General features: G+C 43.8%; 1 protein-coding gene across 10 annotated transcripts in view; it reads right to left on the bottom strand.

Annotated features, from left to right (window-relative positions):
• Positions 1 to 22,143, bottom strand: part of Rere (arginine-glutamic acid dipeptide repeats) — a 330,953-nt gene that overhangs the window by 74,615 nt on the left and 234,195 nt on the right. For all 10 annotated transcript variants that reach the window (XM_029540314.1, XM_029540318.1, XM_029540316.1 and 7 more), the window contains one exon: positions 13,726 to 13,824. In XM_029540314.1, the coding sequence (XP_029396174.1) occupies positions 13,726 to 13,824 (99 nt within the window). The remainder of the gene's footprint in view (positions 1 to 13,725; positions 13,825 to 22,143) is intronic.

Raw genomic sequence — 22,143 nt, 5'->3', positions numbered from 1 at the left:
GGAAGGAAGGAAGGAAGGAAGGAAGGAAGGAAGGAAGGAAGGAAGGAAGGAAGGAAGGTAGGTAACCAAGCTGCTTAGGAGCTGAGGCCCTGGATGGCACATTTAGGAGGAGCACACCTGTCTGGAGAGCACTGACAAGCAGTGCTTGACATGTGCATAGATTCTAATGTTAAAGCCTGCTTCCCAGAAGACAGTTCAGAACTGCAGAGGGAGAATGGGATGGGGTCAGCTCCACCATGGTGCACCATTCCCTCCCATTCCACACAACTCACAGACAGATGCCTAGCACACATCTCTGAAGTCTATCTGTGCAGAGGGGAAGGTTAGCAAAATTCCAACACAACTGTATTTGTGAATAGATACACTTTGGAGGGCAGAGGTGGAGTTACAGGCAGTTGCGAGCTGCCTGATATGGATGCTGGGAACTGAACCCAGACTCTCTGTAGCAGTATGTACTCTCAACTGCTGAGCCATCTCTCCAGCCTCCAGTTTCTTTAATAGAATAACCTGATTAATTTAAGAGACATCAGATCCAAATTTCCTATCAATCACAAATGCCAGTGAGTGCAAAGCTTCCCTCCTCCCCTTCCTTTCTTCCTATCATTTCTTAGAGTAAAATAAAAACCAAACCCATAGGGAGAGGAACCTTACCTTCTTGGGATCCTGAAGGGAGCTGCACCAGGCTGGCTTCAAACTCACAGATCTGCCTGTGTCCCAAATGCTGGGATTAAAGGTATGTGACACTACACCTGGCTCCTCCAACTTATTAAGAAACAACTCTTTTTTTAATGATTTACTAACGGGATGGGGACTTCAGGCTGCAGCACTCATGTGGAGTGAGTTCTCTCCATCCACCTTACTAGGGTGTCAGGGGCTGAATTTGGGTTGCCAGGCTTATGTAATGAGTGTCTCTCTCTCTCCCTTCTGTGCCATCTCGCGGGCCTCTACTTGTTATTTTGAGACAAGGTATCATCAGGTTCCTCAAACTGGCTTGAACTGAGTAGCCTAGGCCATTCTTGAACTTGTGATTCTCCTGTCTCAGCGTCCCAGGTAGACAGGATCACAGGTATTCACCATCTGGTCTAGCAAGTCCTAAGTTTTCTCCACAAACTACAGGTCTTCTTGCTGGTGTTGCCCCCACATGGCCTTATCACTGAGGATTGTAGGTATTAGAGGGGAAAGACCATGGCTCACCTAGCCACTACCTCCACAACGCTAAGTCTGCCTCAGAGCAGGGTCTGGGGACACTGATGCTGGGTAGTAGCCACAGAGCTGCACCCCTGAGACGTTCTGTGTACAGAAGGGCAGTCTTCTTGGTGTTTTGGAAGCATCATTCCTGAACACCAGGACAGCAGTGTATACACACTAAATGGTTTGTTTTTTTTTTAAGATTTATTTATTATATGTTAAATATACTGTAGCTGTCTTCAGACACTGCAGAAGAGGGAGTCGGATCTTGTTACGGATGGTTGTGAGCCACCATGTGGTTGCTGGGATTTGAACTCAGGACCTTTGGAAGCGCAGACAGTACTCTTAACTGCCATCTCTCCAGCCCCCACACTAAATATTAAATAGAGTATGGATGGTGTCAGACAGAGGCTTCATAGGCCTAAGGCAGTGGGCTGCACTTCAGTCACTTCAGTTTGCTTCATCCTCTGACCTTCCTTTACTGTGCAACTTTTTTTTTTTTTTTTTTTTAAATGTTTTTTAAAGATTTATTTATTTATTATATGTAAGTACACTATAGCTGTCTTCAGACACTCCAGAAGAGGGCGTCAGATCTTGTTACAGATGGTTATGAGCCACCATGTGATTGCTGGGATTTGAACTCTGGACCTTCGGAAGAGCGGTCGGGTGCTCTTACCCACTGAGCCATCTCACCAGCCCACTGTGCAACTTTCTTATCCCTCCCTATCTAGTTTTCTGGTCTATTGGATCCTTTCCTAGTTCGCACTGTCGAGAATAACCATACAGAACACCCTTGGCAAGGGAAGCAAGCACTGACAGTGGAGGAAGAAGGGAGGCACACTGGAGGTTGGAGTGTGTGTCACAGTAGGTAGTGTCGAGAATCAGATCAGCACAGCAGTCGCTCTGCTTTGGAAAGAGTACTAGGGTGTACAGAACAGCCTGTCAGAGAGGCCAGGCTAACCTGGGCTACTGCTACCAAGCTCCTTCCTGCTCACAGATAATGCCTTACTAAGTCTGTGTGACCATGACACTGGCAAAGGGTAAGACACCTTTCCTCATCCTCCATCACACACGCACGCGCGCACACACACACACACACACACACTTTTAGGAACTGTAATCTAGCAAGTAAAATCAGTCGCCTGAAGGTGAGGAGGTAATTTTCACACGAAGCTACACGAAGGGAAAGGACCAGCAAACACGGAGCTGACTCTGTGAAGCGGGAAGTGTGTGACTGGCCCTCAGTAGACAACAGCAGCAGAGGTGACTTGTCTGACAGTTCACTCACGGAGGTAGCCTAAGGGTCTACGGGAGCTTCTCTTCTATCTGACCCAGTTAAATAGTTTTCTGATTATCTATTAACCATCCTTGTTCCATGTGCTAGGATAGGTTCTGGGGACACAGAGCATTAAACTACAGTAACTAGACCTCATAGTTGAGCATGGAGATACCTCAGTAGACATACTATTATGGCCCAGTGGGCAGACTTGACACACCATCAGAGCCTAAGACTGAAGTGTTGGGAGAGAAGAACAGTGTACTGCTGGGAGTTAAACCTGGCCAGTACCCAGTTACTACACATAGCAGAGTGTAGTACAAACTGCTAATTCCAGAACTGAAGTGGAAACTTAAGGGTTCTTTGGAAAGTTGGTTGGATGGTGTTTTGCTGGCACAAACACATGAAGGAACGCTTTGGTGAAACAGACACAGGTGAAAGGATGTTTTGCTAAAGCAAACATGTGAAAGGACACGTGATAAAAGATTCTTTGCTAACGATACACATGCATTGGTCTGTCTTACATTATGTAGTTGAGCTGCATTTGTCAGGATTCCATAGAGAGAAACGTACCAAAAAACTTCTGGTGGTGTGCTGCAGTTTCTTGCTGCTTTTGTGGACTCCAGCTGATTGGATGCATGTGCTAAGGCAAGGCACGTGGAGGACAGGGTATAAATAGGACTTGATGGACAGTGATGGAGGCTGAGCTTGGCTTGCTGGTATGGCTAGCTGTGCAACGCTTGTGGGTCTTCACAGATTTTTGATTCCCTGAGAGAGCCACAGCTGAGAACTTCTCCTGGTGTTACTGTTGACTCGTACTGAGGCCTGGCTGTCTCTGCTAGGTAGTGCCACCACTACTGATTCCTGTTTGTTCTCCTGACTCTACTGAACTGGACTGCTGGTGTATCTACCCGTGAAGAGTGTGTGAGTGGATCGAGCTCCCACTGATGACCTGTGAACTGAATGGCTGATTTCCAGACAACACAGACCAGAGCTGCTCCAAAGAACCTTTCTTAACAGGTTCACCTCCCCATATCCTTTCCTTCCCACTACCTCTGGTGGGTGGTAGGCTAAAGGAGAGCTTAAAGCATTTAAGAACCATCATTAGGTGCTAGAAAAAATTAAAATTACAAAGAACTCTAGAGGCAGAGGCAGGGAGAAATCTCTAAGTTTGAGACTAGCCTGGTCCACATAGTGAGTTACAAAGAATCCTAGAGGCAGAGGCAGGGAGAAATCTCTAAGTTTGAGACTAGCCTGGTCCACATAGTGAGTTCTACGCCAGCCATGGCTACATAGTGATTGCTGTCAAAAATAAAACAAACAAGCCAGGCGTGGTGGCGCACGCCTTTAATCCCAGTACTCAGGAGGCAGAGGCAGGCGGATTTTTGAGTTTGAGGCCAGCCTGGTCTACAGAGTGAGTTCCAGGACAGCCAGGGCTATACAGAGAAACCCTGTGTCGAAAAACCAATAAATAAATAAAAAAATAAAACAAACAAACAAACAAACAACTACAACAAAAGTCAGTGGACACAGAAACTACCCAACTTTGTCAAATAACAGTATCACAGAGATCTTTTTCCTGAGTAGACTTTCAAAACTAGCATTGGACTCAAAGGAAATTTTCTTTTTTAAACCTTTCTTTCCAATAGGTGATAAAGTTCAGAGTATTGGCTTGATAATCCTAAATTGCTTCAAGTTTACTCCCTTGGTTAACTTCCCAGTAATAGCTGTTCTGAGGCAGGGACAGTTTATGCCATTTCCTTTTCAGGCATTTTTCTTATGCGTGAAAACTTAAGAAAACAGTTGCTTGCACAAATGTGGAATTCGGGGTAAACACAGGTAGTACAGTAACACTGTCCACTCTGGTTATAAACCAAAATGCTTCAGACTCCGCCCACTGAGCTGGTAGAGTGAGAAGAGGCTGACTCAGAATCCTACAAAACAGAAACCACAGAGACACAGCAGGGAGGGGCAAGGCAGGAGGAAGCAGAACTGCTCACAGGCACGCCCATTTGCTCAGTTACTGGAAAGGAATTCAGAGGAGCAGGCATGAGCTTCAAGATGCCTGCAGCCTACTTACCTCATCTCTTCCTCAGGCTCTTCTCCCCCACCTGTTCTGGGACACTCTAAGGTGAGCTGTCCCTCCCAAGCCAAGGCCCTACACTCCGATTTCCTCATCTAGTGTACAGACAGCCAGATGACCATACCATTCTAGCACAGTGAGCACGGCTTAAACCACGTGGACAAAGCCTAGACTAGAGAGCCTCCTCTGTACTCCAGCACAGCACCCGCATTGGACAAGATCTCTCACAAGTGTGAGGGGAATCACCACATTCTGTTTCTTTGGTTCAGAGTGTTCTCCTATATATTTGGAAAGCTGGCTCTCAAATGTTTTATATGTCTCCACTCAAGTGACATTTCAGGTTACCTTAAGTTCAGAGTGCTGCCCTGAACTGCATACTGCTTTCCTATGCTTGTTCTCATTTCACTGAGTTAACACTTGTCAATGAGTATTAATTACCTCGTTCAGTGCATGAGGGTATGCATATTTGCCTATTTTGCTCTGCGATAGCCTCAGCATAGAAACCAAAGTTGCCTGGCTGGACTTCAATCAGTAAGTCCAAGTCAGGACCCAATAAACCCTTCCACCCGCCTGGCAATCACGCGGCTACCCTGATGACTACTACCTCTACAGGAAAGGCCTCAATATCAGAGGAACACAGGGGACTAGGAGCTGGCTCTGAATGAGTTCCATCCTCAGGGCACAGCTCCTGTTTTCTACCTCCTTTAAAAAAAAAAAAAAAGATTTATTTATTATATATATAAGTACACTGTAGCTGTCTTGAGACGCTCAGAAGAGGGCATCAGATCTCATTATGGGTGGTTGTGAGCCACCATGTGGTTGCTGGGAATTGAACTCNGGAAGAGCAGTCAGTCCTCGTAACCTCTGAACCATCTCTCCAACTGCTCTACCTCCTTTCTTTCCTTTCTCCCAGCTCCAAATCCCAGTTAGCAGTTTAGTATATCTCACCCATGAACGAGGAAGGCTCTGATGTTGATATACACATAATGTTCCAAGCACACACATTAAAACTCACTCTGTTCTGTTGCTAAGAAACTGAAGAAGAAAAGGGCTTCCATCCTCTTCATTTATAAAATATCCACTTTGTCTATGGGAGAACTACATGCAATTTCTTAAGCCCCCTTGTGTCTTGTTCTCATTTTTTAAAAGAACAGAGAAAGATGACTGAGCGCTGAGAAGTGTATGCTAGCTCCATTTTTTTTTAAAATATGTCCTTGAAAACGAGATGGAAATGTGATTTCAACAGCCCACTGCCCTAGTATGTATGAATCTTTCAAGCTAAAGATATGCCCATTGTTCCTCTCAAAGAAAAATGAAAAGTGCTCAATAAAAAGTCATTTCTGGCTAACATGATTATCCTGAACTACAAGGCAGGGAATGCTCATGTCCACCGTGGGGTTCTTTCCCTACCTCAGCTCCACTCTACCTCCTAGCTCCAAGGTCCAAACACAAAACACACACACACACACACACACACACACACACACACACACACACACACACACCACCAGGAGCCCTGGATGGTCACACTATGTATTGCTGGCTTTAAAAGAAAACCCAAGTAAAAATATGGTGGAGAGATAATGAGTTGTAGAAAACAGCAACAGAAAATGAAAATGACTTTTGCTTTACAAATAAAGAGGGAAAAAATAGAAACACACACACATCTTTGGCCACACTATACAAGGGAGCTCAGATGTAAGGAAGCCATGCATGTGAAAGGGAAGGCGCAGCCTCATCTGTAGATTTCAGAAGCAAAGACCTCCTTCTAATGCTTGTAAATGTTACTCAAGGAGTTAAAAATATTTCTCCTTACAGCTTGTTAAACAGTAGAATCTTTTTGCAAACTGACAGAACTGATTGCCTTCCACCATCTTTCTGTACATATAACTGATTTTTAATTCACTGTCTTACTTCCAAAAGGAGTTGACAATAAATTCTGTCCTCTACCCACACTACTGACTTCTTTAAACAATTAGAGTTTGCTTCAAAGACTGCAGGGAGTTAACCTTAGGGAGCAGCCCAACTTTATGAACAGTTGAAATATCCTACCTGAATCTAGCTTTGCCTTAGTTAGGAAGGTCTGAGTATGACCTTGGGCCCCACTACAAGCACACACCCGAACGAGTGGTCAGTAGCAGTCAGCTTCCATCTTTCTCTGTTCCCTACTCTTTTTTTTTTTCTCCTCTAAGATTTATTTATTATAAATAAATGTATGTGAGTACACCTTAGCTGTGTTCAGATACACCAGAAGAGGGCATCAGCTCCCATTACAGATGGTAGTGAGCCACCATGTGGTTGCTGGAAACTGAACTCAGGACCTCTGGAAGAACAGTCAGTGCTCTTAAACTCTGAGCCATTCCTCTAGCCCCTTTGTTTCCTACTCTTACAGTTGAGAACTTAAGATGTTCATTAAGAACAGAATGAACGTAAAGCTGGGTGTGGTGATGCCACCTGAAATACTACACAGAACTTCAGAGTCTAAAGCAAGAAGACTGCCAACTCTAGATGGGTCTGCCAACTCAACAAACAAAACAAAATGGAAGAAAAAGGAACGGATGGAGGAATAGGATGCATTCAGTTTAAAAACAGAGGAAGGGTAGGGTATTTAACACAGAGAGGCTCATTCTTCCCAATAAATAGATATCATGTGATGATAAATATGATTAAGAACAACACACCCGTGTCTTAAATCACTGCAGAGTTTGATAGTTTTCAGCTTAAAATTTTGGTCTAGATGGCTCAGTGGGCAAGAATACTACCACTTCTTCTTTTCTTAAATAAAGATTTATTTATTATATGTAAGTGCACTGCAGCTGTCTTCAGACACCCCAGAAGAGGGCCTCAGATCTCATTATGGGTGGTTGTGAGCCACCGTGTGGTTGCTGGCATTTGAACTCAGAACCTTTGGAAGAGCAGTCAGTGCACTTAAACACTGAGCCATCGCTACTGTCCCTCAAGAATACTTCTTGTTCTCGAGAAAGACCAGGTTTCAGTTTCCAGCACTCACTCGGTGGCTTACAACGATAGTAACTCCAGCTCTAGGGGGATCCTAGGCCTCTGGCATCTCCTGTCACCTGCCCTCATCGCACACACCCACACACTATTTTTTATCAACTGGGCATGGCGGTGCTTACTCATCTTTAATCTCTGCACTCATGACAGAGGGACTGGGTTTCAGTCCAGCTTCTTTGAGTCCCAGAGCTTCAGACTAAGACCCTGTCTCAAACAAAACAAAAAACAAACAAAAAAGCCAACCAACCAACCAACTAAAAATAAAAACAACAATAACAAAATCAATAACCCTGTAGTCAGAATTTCAAGTCAGGCTTGGTCACACATGTTGAAATTCCATGTTTAGAAGGCTGAGAAAATAAGACTGCTGAGTTCAGAGTCAATGGAAGTTACTCAGCATGACCCAATCTCAAAGGAAAAAAAAAAAAAAAAAAAAAAAAAAAAACGAGAATTCAATACTGTACGGCTCAATTTACATGCATACAATTCTAAGTAGATAATTTAAACTACAATGTTATAAAACCTGTATTTACATAAAAAGATCCAAAAAGCAGGTTTTAACAATGTTCTAACCTAGGGGAATGGCATATATTTAAAATAATAAAACTAATAGATCCATCTTAAGTGACATACAGGAAGGATGCCCATCAGCAGCATCATTCAGATCACTATGTAACATCAACACCTGAGGAAATGGTACCTTCCCTAAAATAGAAGTCACATAAGCGTTCCCCTGTGTTGTGGATTAACTCTGGGATATGAAGTCCTGGTAGACTAGCTATAGCTTCCTGCTCTGCAGCGCACTGCCCCCTCTGCCCTCCCAGGCTCCTGGCTATTTCTTGGAAGTTGACTTTGGTTCTGCTGCAGATTACATTTTCTTCTGCTGCCACACAGACAGTAAGTAAAACTCACTGTATTTCTGCCCCACTAAGCAGCTGTCTTCTAGTGCATCCTGATGATGCCTGGCTGGAAAGAATGAACAATGAAAACAATGTTTTCTCCAGCAGACATTGCAAAGGCACATAACAAAGGCATCTGAAGTGAGGCTGGGGAAGACCCTTGTGTTTGGACTCTGTAATGAGGTAATTGCTTGTCCAGCTGCACTGCTTACTGCACTACACTCAGAAAGTTAGTTTGCTGTGTCCTGTCAATTTTGAAAGGAGGCTATTGATATGTATCTATGATAACTAAGTTTTACACAGAAAGAAGAGTTAGACGTTTTTAAGCTTATAAACTTGTGAATGAATCACACACATGATTAATTTGTCACTAGTGTGGATTTGGTTAAAAAAATGTTTTGACTAGATGGTTCACCTCAATGAATTTCAACAAAACTGATATAAAAAATTTAATGAGAAGCATATTTCACAATAAAAGCTACAGTTACCCAAGATGAGTGGAATCACCCCGTTGTAATATTGTAAAACAAAACCTTCACTTTGAATGACACATTTTGCTAAAAGCCAGCATGAAAACAAAACGCAACACAAGTGCAGCCATAGAGCAGGAAGCAAGGGCAAGTGCAAGTGCACAGCACAGAGCAGGCAGCAGCAGGGCACCCAATCCTATAGCCCTGCAAGTCAGCCCAACTCCACAAGGGAAATGCAGGCCTAGAATTTTAACAAGAATTCAATTAGCATCCCTGTATTTCCTTAATCAACAGCTGAATGCTAATTAGAAGCACAGCAGAAATAGAATCCCCTCACAGCAAGAGCAGCCCAGCCCAGAGCCCTGCACTCTCAGACAGACTGAGTTCATAAATACTAAAGCAGGGAAGGGAGGCTCCTGTGGCCTCTGGATTATATTTAAATGTGTTTATCATGTTTAATTAAAAACTTAATAACCTGGGATTTGTGTTTTTATTTATTTTAAAATTTTAAATTTATTTATCTTATGTATATGAGTACACTGTAGCTGTCTTCAGACTACCAGAAGAAGGTATTGGATCCCATTACAGATGGTTACGAGCCACCATGTGGTTGCTGGAATTTGAACTCAGGACCTTCGGAAAAGCAGTCAGTACTCTTACCTGCTGAGCCATCTCACCAGCCTGAGGAATTTCTTAATTAGTGATTAATGTGGGAGGGCCCAGCCCATTGTGGATGTGGTCTCCCAGGCTGGTGGTCCTGGGTTCTATAAGAACACAGCCAGAGCAAGCCAGTAAGCAGCACCCCTCCACGGCCTCTGCATCAGCTCCTGCCTTCAGGTTCCTGCCCTGTTTGAGTTCCTGTCTTGACTTCCTTCAATGATGAACAGTAATGTGGAATTATAAGCAAAATAAATCCTGTCACTTTGGGACACAGTGTTTCATCACAACAATAGTATCGCTAATTAAGCACTTGAGTAAGTTTGATTTTAGAGCAGCAGGGCTTACTTCCATCAGCCCCAACTTAAATTCCGCTTAGAACATCATCTCCATAAAGGAGGAGAGGGACTAAGACACAAAGGGAAGAAACTGTCTCCAGAAAGAGAGGCTGCCATGATGCTGCTGCTGCCAAAGATGATGATGAAGAACCTGAAGACTTCTTCAAAGTCAGAATCCACCTGCTCCCAACCCTGAGACAGGCTGTGCTATCTCTGAGTGTCCTGGAACACTCAGATACAGAGACCAGCCTACCTCTGCCACCCAAGTGTTGGGATTGACTGCTAAGCCAGCTACAAAAGTCTAAAATTTCAGGTCAATTTTGGGAAGCATGTAAAAGCTTTCACATCAATTCATAAGTATCAATCAACCACTCCACACTGAAATGCTGGACTCAAGATGAATGTAGTTAGAGCAGACAGTGTGCAAACAATAGTCTGCGAGCTCATCACTGGGAGACGTTACCCTCACCATCAGTAAGTGCTCATCGTTCACAAGTTTATAAAGTAGTCAACTCGGTCTAGAGATGGACAGGGCTGGAGAGAGCCTGCGGGCTGGGACACTTGCTGCTCTTGTAGACGAGGAGTCATCGCCTCCCAACATCCACACCGACTCCAGCTCCAGGGCAGTCTGAAGCCGCTCTGAGGTCTCTCGCCTCCAAGAGCATTCACTTGCTTGTGTTTAAGTTTTACTCAAAACAACAACAAATCTAAATATAAAAAATTTTTTAAAAAGCACATGTTTGTAATCCTTGCACCTGGAAGGTAAAGGCAGGGGGCTAAGGAGTTCAGGATCAATCTCAGCTACACATGAAATTTGAGAGCCTAGGGCATAAGACCTGTCTCGATGGAACAAACAAAAAAAGAAAGAAAAAAGAGGAGCAAGTAAAAGGTATAGGTCAGAGAGGGACAATGGTTACAGAGCAGGAAGAGGACTGAGCTCAGCTTTAAGGTACAGTGAGGGTCTACACTAGTGGTCCCCACCCTTCCTGATGCTGCAACCCTTATATACTTCCTCAGGTTGTGGTGACTCCCAACCATAAAATCATTTCATTGCTACTTCATAACTGTAATTTTGCCACTGTTATGAATCATAGTGTAAATATCTGACATACAGGATATCTGATGTACAACCTCCAGAAGGGCCTTGATTCACAGGGTGAGAACCAATGGTCTATACTAAGAGGGACAGAAGCTGCATTCTTCATGGAACGAAGAACTTTGCTTGGCAAAGTAAGGAAATGCAGGTCACCTTTCTAGCCCAGCAGGGGACTCTGACCTCAGCATTTACAACCATTTTGTGGAAGTCACTTAGGTACATCAGATATATACTGAGTGTATGATCAAATTAACATGCTGGAGACAGCAAAGTAAAAATAACCAGAATGTTCCAAGTATATGGAACACCAAGAAGGAAAAAAAAAAAAAAATCAAAGGGAGTTAGGCATATGCACCTATTTTAGCTTAGAGACATTTGTGTAGCTTATTCCTGTTATTCCCAGGGAGAAATTCACCAGAGAAAATGTGGTTAACTCAACAAAAGGGGCTCCATTAACACAGCGGATGCTCTCATAGCCAAGGGCAGGCTAAGGTAAAGAGGGAATGCCTTGTCGCCACTGTTAGCTATTCAGACTTGATACAGATGCACCAGAAGCTTCCTCCAACCTATCAATCATCCATCACGTCCTTTTAGTCACCTTCCAGGTTTGAGGTTTCAGAAAGCAAAGCTTAGCTTTCACAAACAAGGGAACCATGAGATCCCCAAGCTCTGCAAGGCTGGGTGGTTGCCAAACTATTTCTCAAACAAGAAGCAAACATGGTAAAAATGAGCCCAAACCAATGTGTGCTTCCACGGTTAAGAATCATTATTCCACACTTGGAATGTTTGCCACTTTGGATCCCTGTTTTGTTTTTCAAAGTGAAGTTGGATTCTTTCAGATGCCCAAGGTTCCTAACCCCCACCCTTCTGCAGCAGCAGGGCTGGCATGAGAAGAGCTACAGAAAAGGAACTCTTCTTCCTTTTAGAAAAACAGAAGAGAGGACTCTGTGGTGTACTCTAAACATTCCAGAGGGAATGAGAGGTCATGCCAGAAAGGACAGGGGAGTCAGGACTGGAGCAGTGGGAGATGGAGCAAGAAGGGGGGACAGCAGGGGGAAGAGCAGCAACCAGAGGAGGCAGGAGAAGGTGAGGGAACCATGGCCTACAGCCCAGGAGAGACACTCTGGAGAGATGCAGTTCAGGCTGCAGGAATCGATGCATGCAGTCATTACTACACTTGCACAGGCATGATGCCCTGTGACAGGCCAAGGCAGAGGGACATCTCAGACAGTCTAGTTACACAGCCGTTCTGTCCTTTCCTCCCCTGTATCTTCCTCTACAAAGGCTTTTTTTTTCTTAAAGATTTTATTTATTTTATATATGAGTATATATATGAGTATTTATTTTATGTATATGAATACACTGTAACTGTTTTCAGACACACCAGAAGAGGGCACTGGATCCCATTACAGATGGCTGTGAGTCACCATGTAGTTGCTGGGATTTGAACTCAGGACCTCTAGAAGAGCAGTTGTTGCTCTTAACCACTGAGCCATCTTTCCAGCCCAAAGGCATTTGCAGAATTGAAAATTGTACCAACTGGAATTCTAGCTCCTTCCTATAAAAATAGGCTGATGGTGAAAGTGTGTTAGCATGGCCTCTCAAAACAGCTCAAGTTTTTTGTTTTTGTTTTTGTTTTTTTCTTTAGCCATCCATCACCTGAACATGCAATTCCCATGGCTCTGCCTTCCTTACATAAGGACCTTACCCTAATGCCCACTAACCAGAAAAATGTATTTGTGGAGCAAATGACAACATTTCAACCACAGTTCCCCACTTGGAGACACTTGTCCTACCCCTGGGGGCTACCTCCTCCACTCCTCCTTCTGCCCTTTCCTCTCTGTGTCCCAGCCACTACCCTCTCTCTTTCTTGCACAAACCACTCACAGTCTTCACTAAGTGCCTAAGCCTCTTTTCTCCCCTTCTTACTCCCAAGGTCTTCCTGTCCTTGGTTCTTTAAGGCAGCGCCCACTGGCCCAGCTGCTCCCACCTTACCACCCTTTTTTTCTTGGCACTTCCCACCACTAGCACATACTGAGCTAAGAGGGTTTCCCTCTTAGGACTCTAAGAAATATCATGCCCTTAACAATGCTCCTAGCATAGGACCTAGTACACAGCAGGCCTGCCATAAACACTGTTGCATGAAAGTGAGCAGTATCACAAAAAGCACTTTTAAATAATTTTCCTTAGCATGCTTTAGAACAGAATTGAGCAACATTCCACCAACTCTGTATTTCAATTGCATTTGACCTCAAGGGATCCCAACGATACTAAAATCAAATCAAGTCTTTCTTACAGGTTTTCCCTGGTGTGTGATACATTATAGGCACCTCTCAGCATCAGCAGAGAAGGACACAGGGTGTTTTGCTGTTTTGTTCCTTTGAGTCAGAGTCTCACTGAGCTTAGAGAAAGGGTGGCAGTCAACAGCACAGCACCCTTCCTGTCACGGCTCCTCATGACTTGAGAGTCACAGAGTCACATGCAATCACACTCAGCTTTAAAAACAAAAAGGCACTAGGGATTTGGACTCAGGTCCTCATGAGTGCATAGCAAGGGCTCTTCTCAGCATCGCTGTTCCCTTTACCATGAACAGTCTGTCTTCTGAATTGAGCCCCTTCCCGTGGGGAGCAGGGAGGTTGCATACAAGAAGAATCATCCCAAAGGCCCACCCAGAACACAAGGCATACACAGGACAATGCTCACCACTTCATCCTCTGTCCAGCACTTCTCGATCAGCTTGGGCACAGGCTTCTTCACCAGGCGCTGCAGGGCTTTGCCGGCATCATAACTGCTTTCATGTAGCTGAGATGACAATGACCTTAGTTAATTAACTGTCCCACTCAGGCATCGAGACAAATCATAATTACAAGTCCCACACAATTCTACACACACACACACACACACACACACACACACACACACACACACACACACACGGGCATTCAGTGCCTTCACTAATCCTGTAAGAAAGATATACTCGTACTTAATTTTACAATATAAGAACAACTGGCACACCATCTCACAAGTGAGGGAACCAAGTGCCTTGGACAGATGCCTTTAGATGCTGACCACAAGGTGGGAGTCAAGACTCAAACGCAGCAGAAGCCTCACGCTCCTGTTTCATTCTTTTGTTTGCTTTGATCTTTTGAGACAGGGTCTATGTACCCCTGGCTGGTCTTAAACTCAGAGATACACCTGCCTCTGCCTCCTGGGTGCTGGAACTAAAGGTGTGTGCCACCATGCCTGGCTCTCTATCCAAAACAGGTCAAGGATAGACTAGATTCTTTTCTCGTCTTTTTAGTGAAGTAATTTGCTAGAAAGCATTAAAAGGGTACAAAATATAGACTTTTAAAAGACATCATTGTGTACCTGCAGTTCTAAATGAAGAAGCTGGCCTTTCAGGTTTCAGCCCCAGGCAGTGCTGGGCCACTGGCCACTCCTGCCCCACAAAGGCACTCTGCTGAGGCCTCTACACCCAACCTTTCCTTTCAGATGGCAATGAGAGCCACTGGACAGAAGGATCCTCATGCTTAATCCACACCTTCTACCTGCAGTACTCTCTCTAAATCCCTGGCTGAAATCTGTCCTTCTTCCCATCATAGCTCAAGATGACCTCGAGACATACTTGTTAAATTAAAAGAATAAAGGCCTTCAAGTCCTGTCCCTCTGCAGACTCCACCCAAGTGGAAAGCTGTTTACCTACACTTATCAAGCTTTATCATCCAGTCTTCTGCAGCCTGCCTTCTTTCAGATGCACAAAAAGAGTAAAATGAAGTCATATGTTCACACTCTGCTTAAAACAAGGGACCATTTGCTAAGTTCTCTAAAACAATGAGGACTTTTAATGATATAATACAAAATGAAACTGAACAGAAGGAAAATTTATATTCCTGTTCCATTTAAAAAACACATTTTTTTTAAGTGATAATTTAAAATAAAATCAACTTAAGCTGGGCGTGATGGCGCACACCTTTAATCCCAGCACTTGGGAGGCAGAAGCAGGCGGATTTCTGAGTTTGAGGCCAGCCTGGTCTAGAGAGTGAGTTCCAGGATAGCCAGGGCTATACAAGAGAAACCCTGTCTCGAAAAAAAACCAAATAAATAAATAAGTAAGTAAGTAAGTAAATAAATAAATAAAATCAACTTGAATCAAATTGAAACTTCTAATAAAAACTTCAGGGCAAGAAATTAATAATATTTTATAAGCAGTTATTCTAGTGTATGGGATAATGATAAGGTAGCATGTAAAACTACAGGCCATAGAGAGGGTCTGCTTGCATAAAAAAAATCCCAGGAAATAAATCATGAGAGTAAGTCTTGCTGGATTGGTAAACTTCTGGTTCAGTGACAGTCTATCTCAAAACTTATGGTGGGGAGGGCCTAGCTCACATTGCTCTTCCTGAGGGCTGAATCAGTACCTAGCACTCATCTCAGGTGGCTCATACTGCCTGTAATGCTAGTTTCAGGGGATCCAACGCCTCAAGCCCTGAGGGCACCTATAGTCATGTGAGTGAATTTAGACATATACACATGAGTATAAGTAAAATTTAAAGAATATATTTAAAAGGGTAAAGAGAGGACTAGAGAGATGGCTCAGAGGTTAAAAGCACACTGGCTGTTCTTCCAGCCATCCTGAGTCAACTCCCAGAAACAACATGGTGGCTCACAACCATCTGTAATGGGATGCAATGCCCTCTTGTGCATCTGAAGACAGTATACTCATATACATAAAATAAATAAAAAGAGAAGAAAGTGGATAGTGACTAAGGACAACACGTGATGTCAACTTCTGGTTTTTACACATGGACTCAAACTGGGCTCAGGGAGGGTCGGGGGAGGCATGCTCAGAAGGGGAAGTCACAGAGAGGAAACACTCTCAGGCAATCCACCTGCCTCTGCCTCCTGAGTGCTGGGACTGAAGACTACAGGCATGCAGCACCAGGCCTGGCTCGGTTATAAACAAAGCCATGTAATACTGCAGTTCATGAAATTTTACGAGAACTCTATTATAGTAAATAGGAAAATTTTTAACCATTAAATCTTAGATGTCTGGGACTAGGAAATTGCTCCTAAGAACATGCAGCCTGGTCTAGAAGTGAACTGATAGCAAATGCCATTAATCCTGCCTGCCTCTGGGAGAACTAGACAGAGCATTAGGCTGCAGCTGGAAAAATGTGAGAGATTGGTGGTTTGTCAGAGAACACGCCGCTGCTTGCGTAAGACCCTCAGCTGACTTTCTGGTGGGGTGCTAAATGAAGAGACACCCCCCTCACTCCTGCATATATGCCTCTATCTGGGCATGCTTCAGACCAGATACCTGAAGCAACCATGATGGTAGCCTGAGCCTCCTTTGTTCTCCAGTTCCTATGTTCTCAACAAGCAACTGACCCATTGGCAGCCTAGCCTCTTAACATATCCTGGCTTCTCCCAATCTAAGCTCAATCAATACTTAAGGATCCCACCCAGTTCTTCTCTGAAATACCTACCTGTAAAATACATTTAGAGACTAATAACCACTACATCTGGAAAGCACAAGGAATCTTGCTAAAGGGACCCCCACCTTCTATTATTATTATTATTATTATTATTATTATTATTATTATTATTATTATTATTATTACAACTACTACTACTACCACCTTGAAAAATATCACATTTATTTCAATTACATGTATGTGTATCTCTGCATTTATGTCTGTGTGTGCAGGGATGTAAGTGCAGGTACCTATAAAACTCAGGTCCCTTGGGCTGGAATTGCAGGTGACTGAAAGATGCCCGTCATGGATGCTAAGAGTCAGACCTGAACGTGCTGCAAAATCATCATATGTCTTAACTGATGAGCATCCTGTCACTGAGGGATAACATCTTAATGTAACAATCATTCACACCCAGTTGAAAGGAATCCTATTTGAGAAAGCTCAGGGCAGGCTGGATGGTAGTGCACACCTTCAATTCCAGTACTCTGTACCACATTGGGCTGGGAGATGCTTAGTGGCTAAGCATCTCTGTTCTTGAAGAGGATGGGGTTCAGTTCTCAGTATCTACATGGTTACCTCTCCTACTAGGGTCAGGATCTCTAAGTCTGAGGCTAGCCTGGTCTACAGAGAGTTGCAGGACAGTTGAGGCTACACAGAGAAACCCTGTCTCATAAAACCAAGGGAGAGGGGCGAAGAGAGAGAAAAGGGAAAGGAGCACCACTGTCCCTTACCCAGGGGAGAAGCTTCCACGACTCTCGGTGGACACCTAAAATGGAGGGTGGGACCCATGCAGACCAGGTGTTTCCCCAAATATTCAACTTAAGTAAAATACATGTAGAGACTAATAACCACTAATAAAATAGAATAACAATATACCATAAGAAAGTTGCATGCCATCTATGACATGTTTTGTTCTGGAATTTTTCATATAATTAAAAAAGTCATACTTTATTTTACATATAGCAATACAATTTAGACGTTACAAAACAACAAAACAGAATGATCTAATTTTAAAGACTTATTTATTTTTTGCAGGCATGAGTGTTTGCTAGAATGGAGACCAGAAGAGGATATTAGACTTGCTAGAGCTGCACCATGTCAGTGCTGAGAACTGAACCCCGTCCTCTGCAAGAGTAGAGATGCTGAGCTGCTAAGCATCTCCCAGCCCAGTTCTAAACAAAAGAAAAAGGAGCGAAAACCTCAGGTTAGATCTACCTTCCACCCTCCACAAATCTGGTAAGAAGTGAAATTCCATCTCCTATTGGGGCAGTGACCTGTCTGAGTCCTAGTGCTGTGGTGCTCAACAGAGTTTCCGAGGAAACCCAACTTCCACAATCACTGCCTCAAAAAAGTTAAAAGCAGGACTTTTTAAAAAGTGTTTTTGGAGGATAGACAGATGGCTCAGTGGTTAAGAGCACTAACTGCTCTTCCAGAGGACCTGGGTTCAATCCTCAGCATCCACATGGCAGCTCAACTGTGTCCAAAATCAGACACTCTCACACAGACACACATGCAGGCAAAACATCAATGTGCATATTATGAAAATAAATAAAAAAAATATTTTTTAACAAGTGTTTCATTTAATCCCAGCATTCAAGAAGCAGAGGCAGGTCTGATTTACAGAGTGAGTTCAAAGATGGTCAAGACTATGTAGAGATACCCTGTCTCAAACAATAGAGTGGGGGGAGGGTGGGACTCAGGGCCAGGCTTGGATGGTACACTTGGCAGGCAGAAAGGCAGGTGTATGTCTGTGAGTTTGAGGCCAGCTTACGCAGTGAGTTCTAGGACAGCCAGGGCTACACATGAGATCCTATCTAGGGCAGGGCTCCACATAGCTTTTAGCTCATTATGTAGTCAAGGAGGGCTGGGAACTCCACATCCTCCAGTCTGCCTCAAGAGTGATGGGACTCGAGAGTACTTGTAGTTCTGGACTGCAGGTAACTCACAGTAGAAAGAAAGACTGGGGGCTGGAGGGAGAACATGCAACTGTAATCATATTTCACCAAAGACACAGTTGAAATATTCTACAAATGTTATGGCTTTCAGAGCTCTGTAAAAGGTTAGGCTATCTCTACAGCATGCTGGAAGGCCTGGAGGGCAGAACCTCCTCAGCCCCTCAATGTGGATTCATTTTTACTCACCTCTAACAGACCTTCTTTTAAGTTCTCAGATGGACACAGTTAGGAACAATAGATCAGGCAGAGGAAAGGTATGGCTAACCATGGTGTAAAGTGGAGCAGTGCACAGGGGACAAATTCACATCCACACAGACCCCAGGCTACTGAGAAGCTGGATTCTACCTGTTGCCTGACCCATCATGAACAAGTAAGCTAACTGGAGGAGGAGCTAAAATGGGCATTCCCACACATCCCTCATGTCAGTCAGAATTGGTAAATTTAACCAAAATACTAGCTATCCTATTTGAAACTCTCAAAATGGCCATTAAAATTATTTTCCTTTGGGCTGGAGAGATGGCTCAGTGGTTAAGAGCACTGACTGTTCTTCCAGAGGTCCTGAGTTCAATACCAGCAACTACATGGCAGCTCACAACCATCTGTAATGGGATCCGATGCCCTCTTCTGGTGTGTCTGAAGACAGCTACAGTGTAATCACATACATAAAATAAATAAATCTTTAAAAATAATTATTTTCCTATGCCTGATAACAAGCACCATTACCTAAACATCTCACTGCCTTGGTTTGAACATAACACATTGTTCTTTTTTATTGTGATTATTTTGTGTGTGTGTGTGTGTGTGTGTGTGTGTGTGTGTGTCTATACCAGGTGCAAGAAGGTTCTTGGGGTGGGGGGGTGCTGGTAAAGGCACGGACACATGATACAGGTGCTAGGAAAAAAATCCTGGTCCTAGGCAAGAGCAGCAACTCCTCTTCACTGCTCAGCCATGCTCCTGCCTCCAGGTCTCCCCTGTGGCCATGCAGTGCAGGCCTTGCACTGTTCCTGAGGTGAAAGACCCCGAGAGAAAGCTGGGAAGTGATGAGACAGTGGGAACCTTAGCTCTCTTACAGCTTCACTCTGTAGCCATGGAAAGGCAACCAAATCAGGGTAATTCACAAGTAAACCTTCTGTCCACTTGTACCAAGCTAGGCAGGTAAAATGCATTTACTTACATACATACATAATACATACATACATACATACATACATACACACACACACACACACACACACACACACACACATTTAATGGAAAGCACAGACAACTATGTATTTTGGAACTACTGAAAACATCACTGCAAAACCTAACTGCATGGCTCAGTCTTAGATCTTTGACAGCAGGTGAGTGGAGAAGCACTGAGACTGACCGCCATCACCCACTAAACAGATGTCACTCAGGGAAACACATCCAGACTCATCATCATGGGGCAGCCAAGGGGGAGCAACATGAGTTCTTGTTTTCAGCCAATGAACCAGGATCTACAAATGGAGATCTGGTAACAAAGTGGGGATCCTTCATGAACACACCAGCTTTCACACAGCTCTATCAGTTTCTTCTTTCTAGCCAAGTGTCTCCTGTGGCCCTAGTCTGCACCTCACAGGCGTTGGCCACAATGTGTCCTGCCCTTCTTTTTGGCACACTTTTGTCACAGAGCATACAGAAAATTCTTTCCTTTCTTCCTTCCTGTTTCTTTCTTTCCTTTCTTTCCTTCTTTGTTTGTTTGTTTGTTTTTCAAGACAGGGTTTCTCTATATACTCCGGGCTGACCTGGAGCACATTTTGTGGACCAGACTGGCCTCGAACTCAGAAATCCGCCTACCTCTGCCTCCCGAATGCTGGGATTAAAGGCTTGCAGCACCATGCCTGGCCATACAGAAATTTCTTTAACGGGTCTAGTCCCACCACATTTCCCATTCAGAAAAGCAGAGAGCACTGGACAAGCAGGAAGTTTGTCTACACTAATCTACAAAGGGCTAGCTGAGCAACTCAGCATGCCAGCCTCCAATATGCACAACGGGAGACAGACTGCAAGGACAGGGCAAAGGACTTCCCTGCTTAGCAGCTTCTGGAAAACAGTTGGTTTGTTTCTACTCTTTAAGAAAAGTAACTGTTGCCAGGCCTGGTGGCTCACACCTTTAATCCCAGCACTCAGGAGGCAGAGGCAGGAGGATTTCTGAGTTCGAGGACAGCCTGGTCTACAAAGTGAGTTCCAGAACAGCCAGGGCTACACAGAGAAACCCTGTCTCAAAAAACCAAAAAAGAAAAGTAACTGTTGACTTGAACCACAGAGTCAAAGATGAAACTGGTACCTACCTTCCTGCAGCTGAACCAGAACCTGATAAGGACTCTGTCCAATGTTTTCTGTAGCTTTGCAAAGAGGGTACAGGATCCAAGGCAAGATCAAAACTCTTTTTTTTTTCCCTTAAATTTATATTATGTGCCTTAGGTATTTGCCTGCATGTATGTCTATGTGAGGGTGTCGAGTCCCCTAGAATTGGAGTTACAGACAGTTGTAAACCAATGGATGTTGGGAATTGAACCCCGGTCCTCTAGAAGAAGCATCCAGTGTTCTTAACCTATGAGTCATCTCTCCATCCTCCTTTTTGATTGTTTTTTAAGACAGGGTTTCTCTGCATTGCCCTGGCTCTACTGAACTCACTGTATAGACCATGTGGAACTTAGAGAAACACCTGCCCCTGCCTCCCAAAGGCATGCATCACCACCAACCGGCTTCAACCTCTTAAAAACCAAACAATCAAACAAAAACCCATCACCATCAACATAATTATATATATGATTGTTTTACTCATAGAGGAGGCATCGGATTCCTTGGAGTGACAGATGATTGTGAACTGCCACGTAAATGCTAAGAAAGGAAGTAGAGGATTGCCAAGAACTTAAGTGTTCTCAACTTCTGAGCCATCTTTCCAGCCCCTAGGGTTGTTAGGCTCTTGTTACCAGCTCCATCGCAAACTATGGAATGGACATTTTCACTTGTCAAATGGGCACAGGACTAGCACTCTGCCTGAAACCTTCTTCCCTGAAACCATGGGAAGCTTTCCCTGAGACAGAAAGCATCAGAAACCATGAGATTTACAAACCCTACAGCGGTCTCCTCACTGGCAGCACTATTTCAGATACATGGCGCAGACTGTTCAGAGGCTCGTTATAGCCCCTGACCCTTCCTGATTAGCAGTGAGAAAGGATCATGCCACAAGAAGAAAAACACATTTCTGCATAATTGCCTAAGTTCAATATGTTCCTCTTACTCTACCCGACAAATCACCCCTTGCTTATTACTTTCTATAATTTAATATATATAAGTGCTTTCCTGGCAAGCCTCTTAAAAGAATAAATAATACTTAATGACTGCCTACAGTTTAATTAACTCATGATTGAACTTCTCATGGACTGTCATAAACATTAAATTATACCCTTCCTCAAAGCCGCCATGCGTAGAAATCTTGTCTCAAGTCTTAACTCTCCTGCCTCTACAATTCTCAAATTTCAGCAACTCTGTGCATTGGACACAGAGGTGAGAGAACCAGCCTTAATGCCCGGTTATAAATATGTTATTTTACAGAGCAAAGACGAGGTCTTAATTTAACTAAGATTGAAAATGTGCACAATGTCAGAACACCTCATTTACATTACAGCAGTCATTAAACATCTCTGGGTCTCTAGCTT

Source organism: Mus pahari, chromosome 6 (genome assembly GCF_900095145.1).
Source record: "Mus pahari chromosome 6, PAHARI_EIJ_v1.1, whole genome shotgun sequence".
In the NCBI taxonomy this organism is placed as follows: Eukaryota; Metazoa; Chordata; class Mammalia; order Rodentia; family Muridae; genus Mus; species Mus pahari.
Note: the sequence above shows the minus strand (reverse complement) of the source record. Positions and strands in the feature narration are given on the sequence as shown.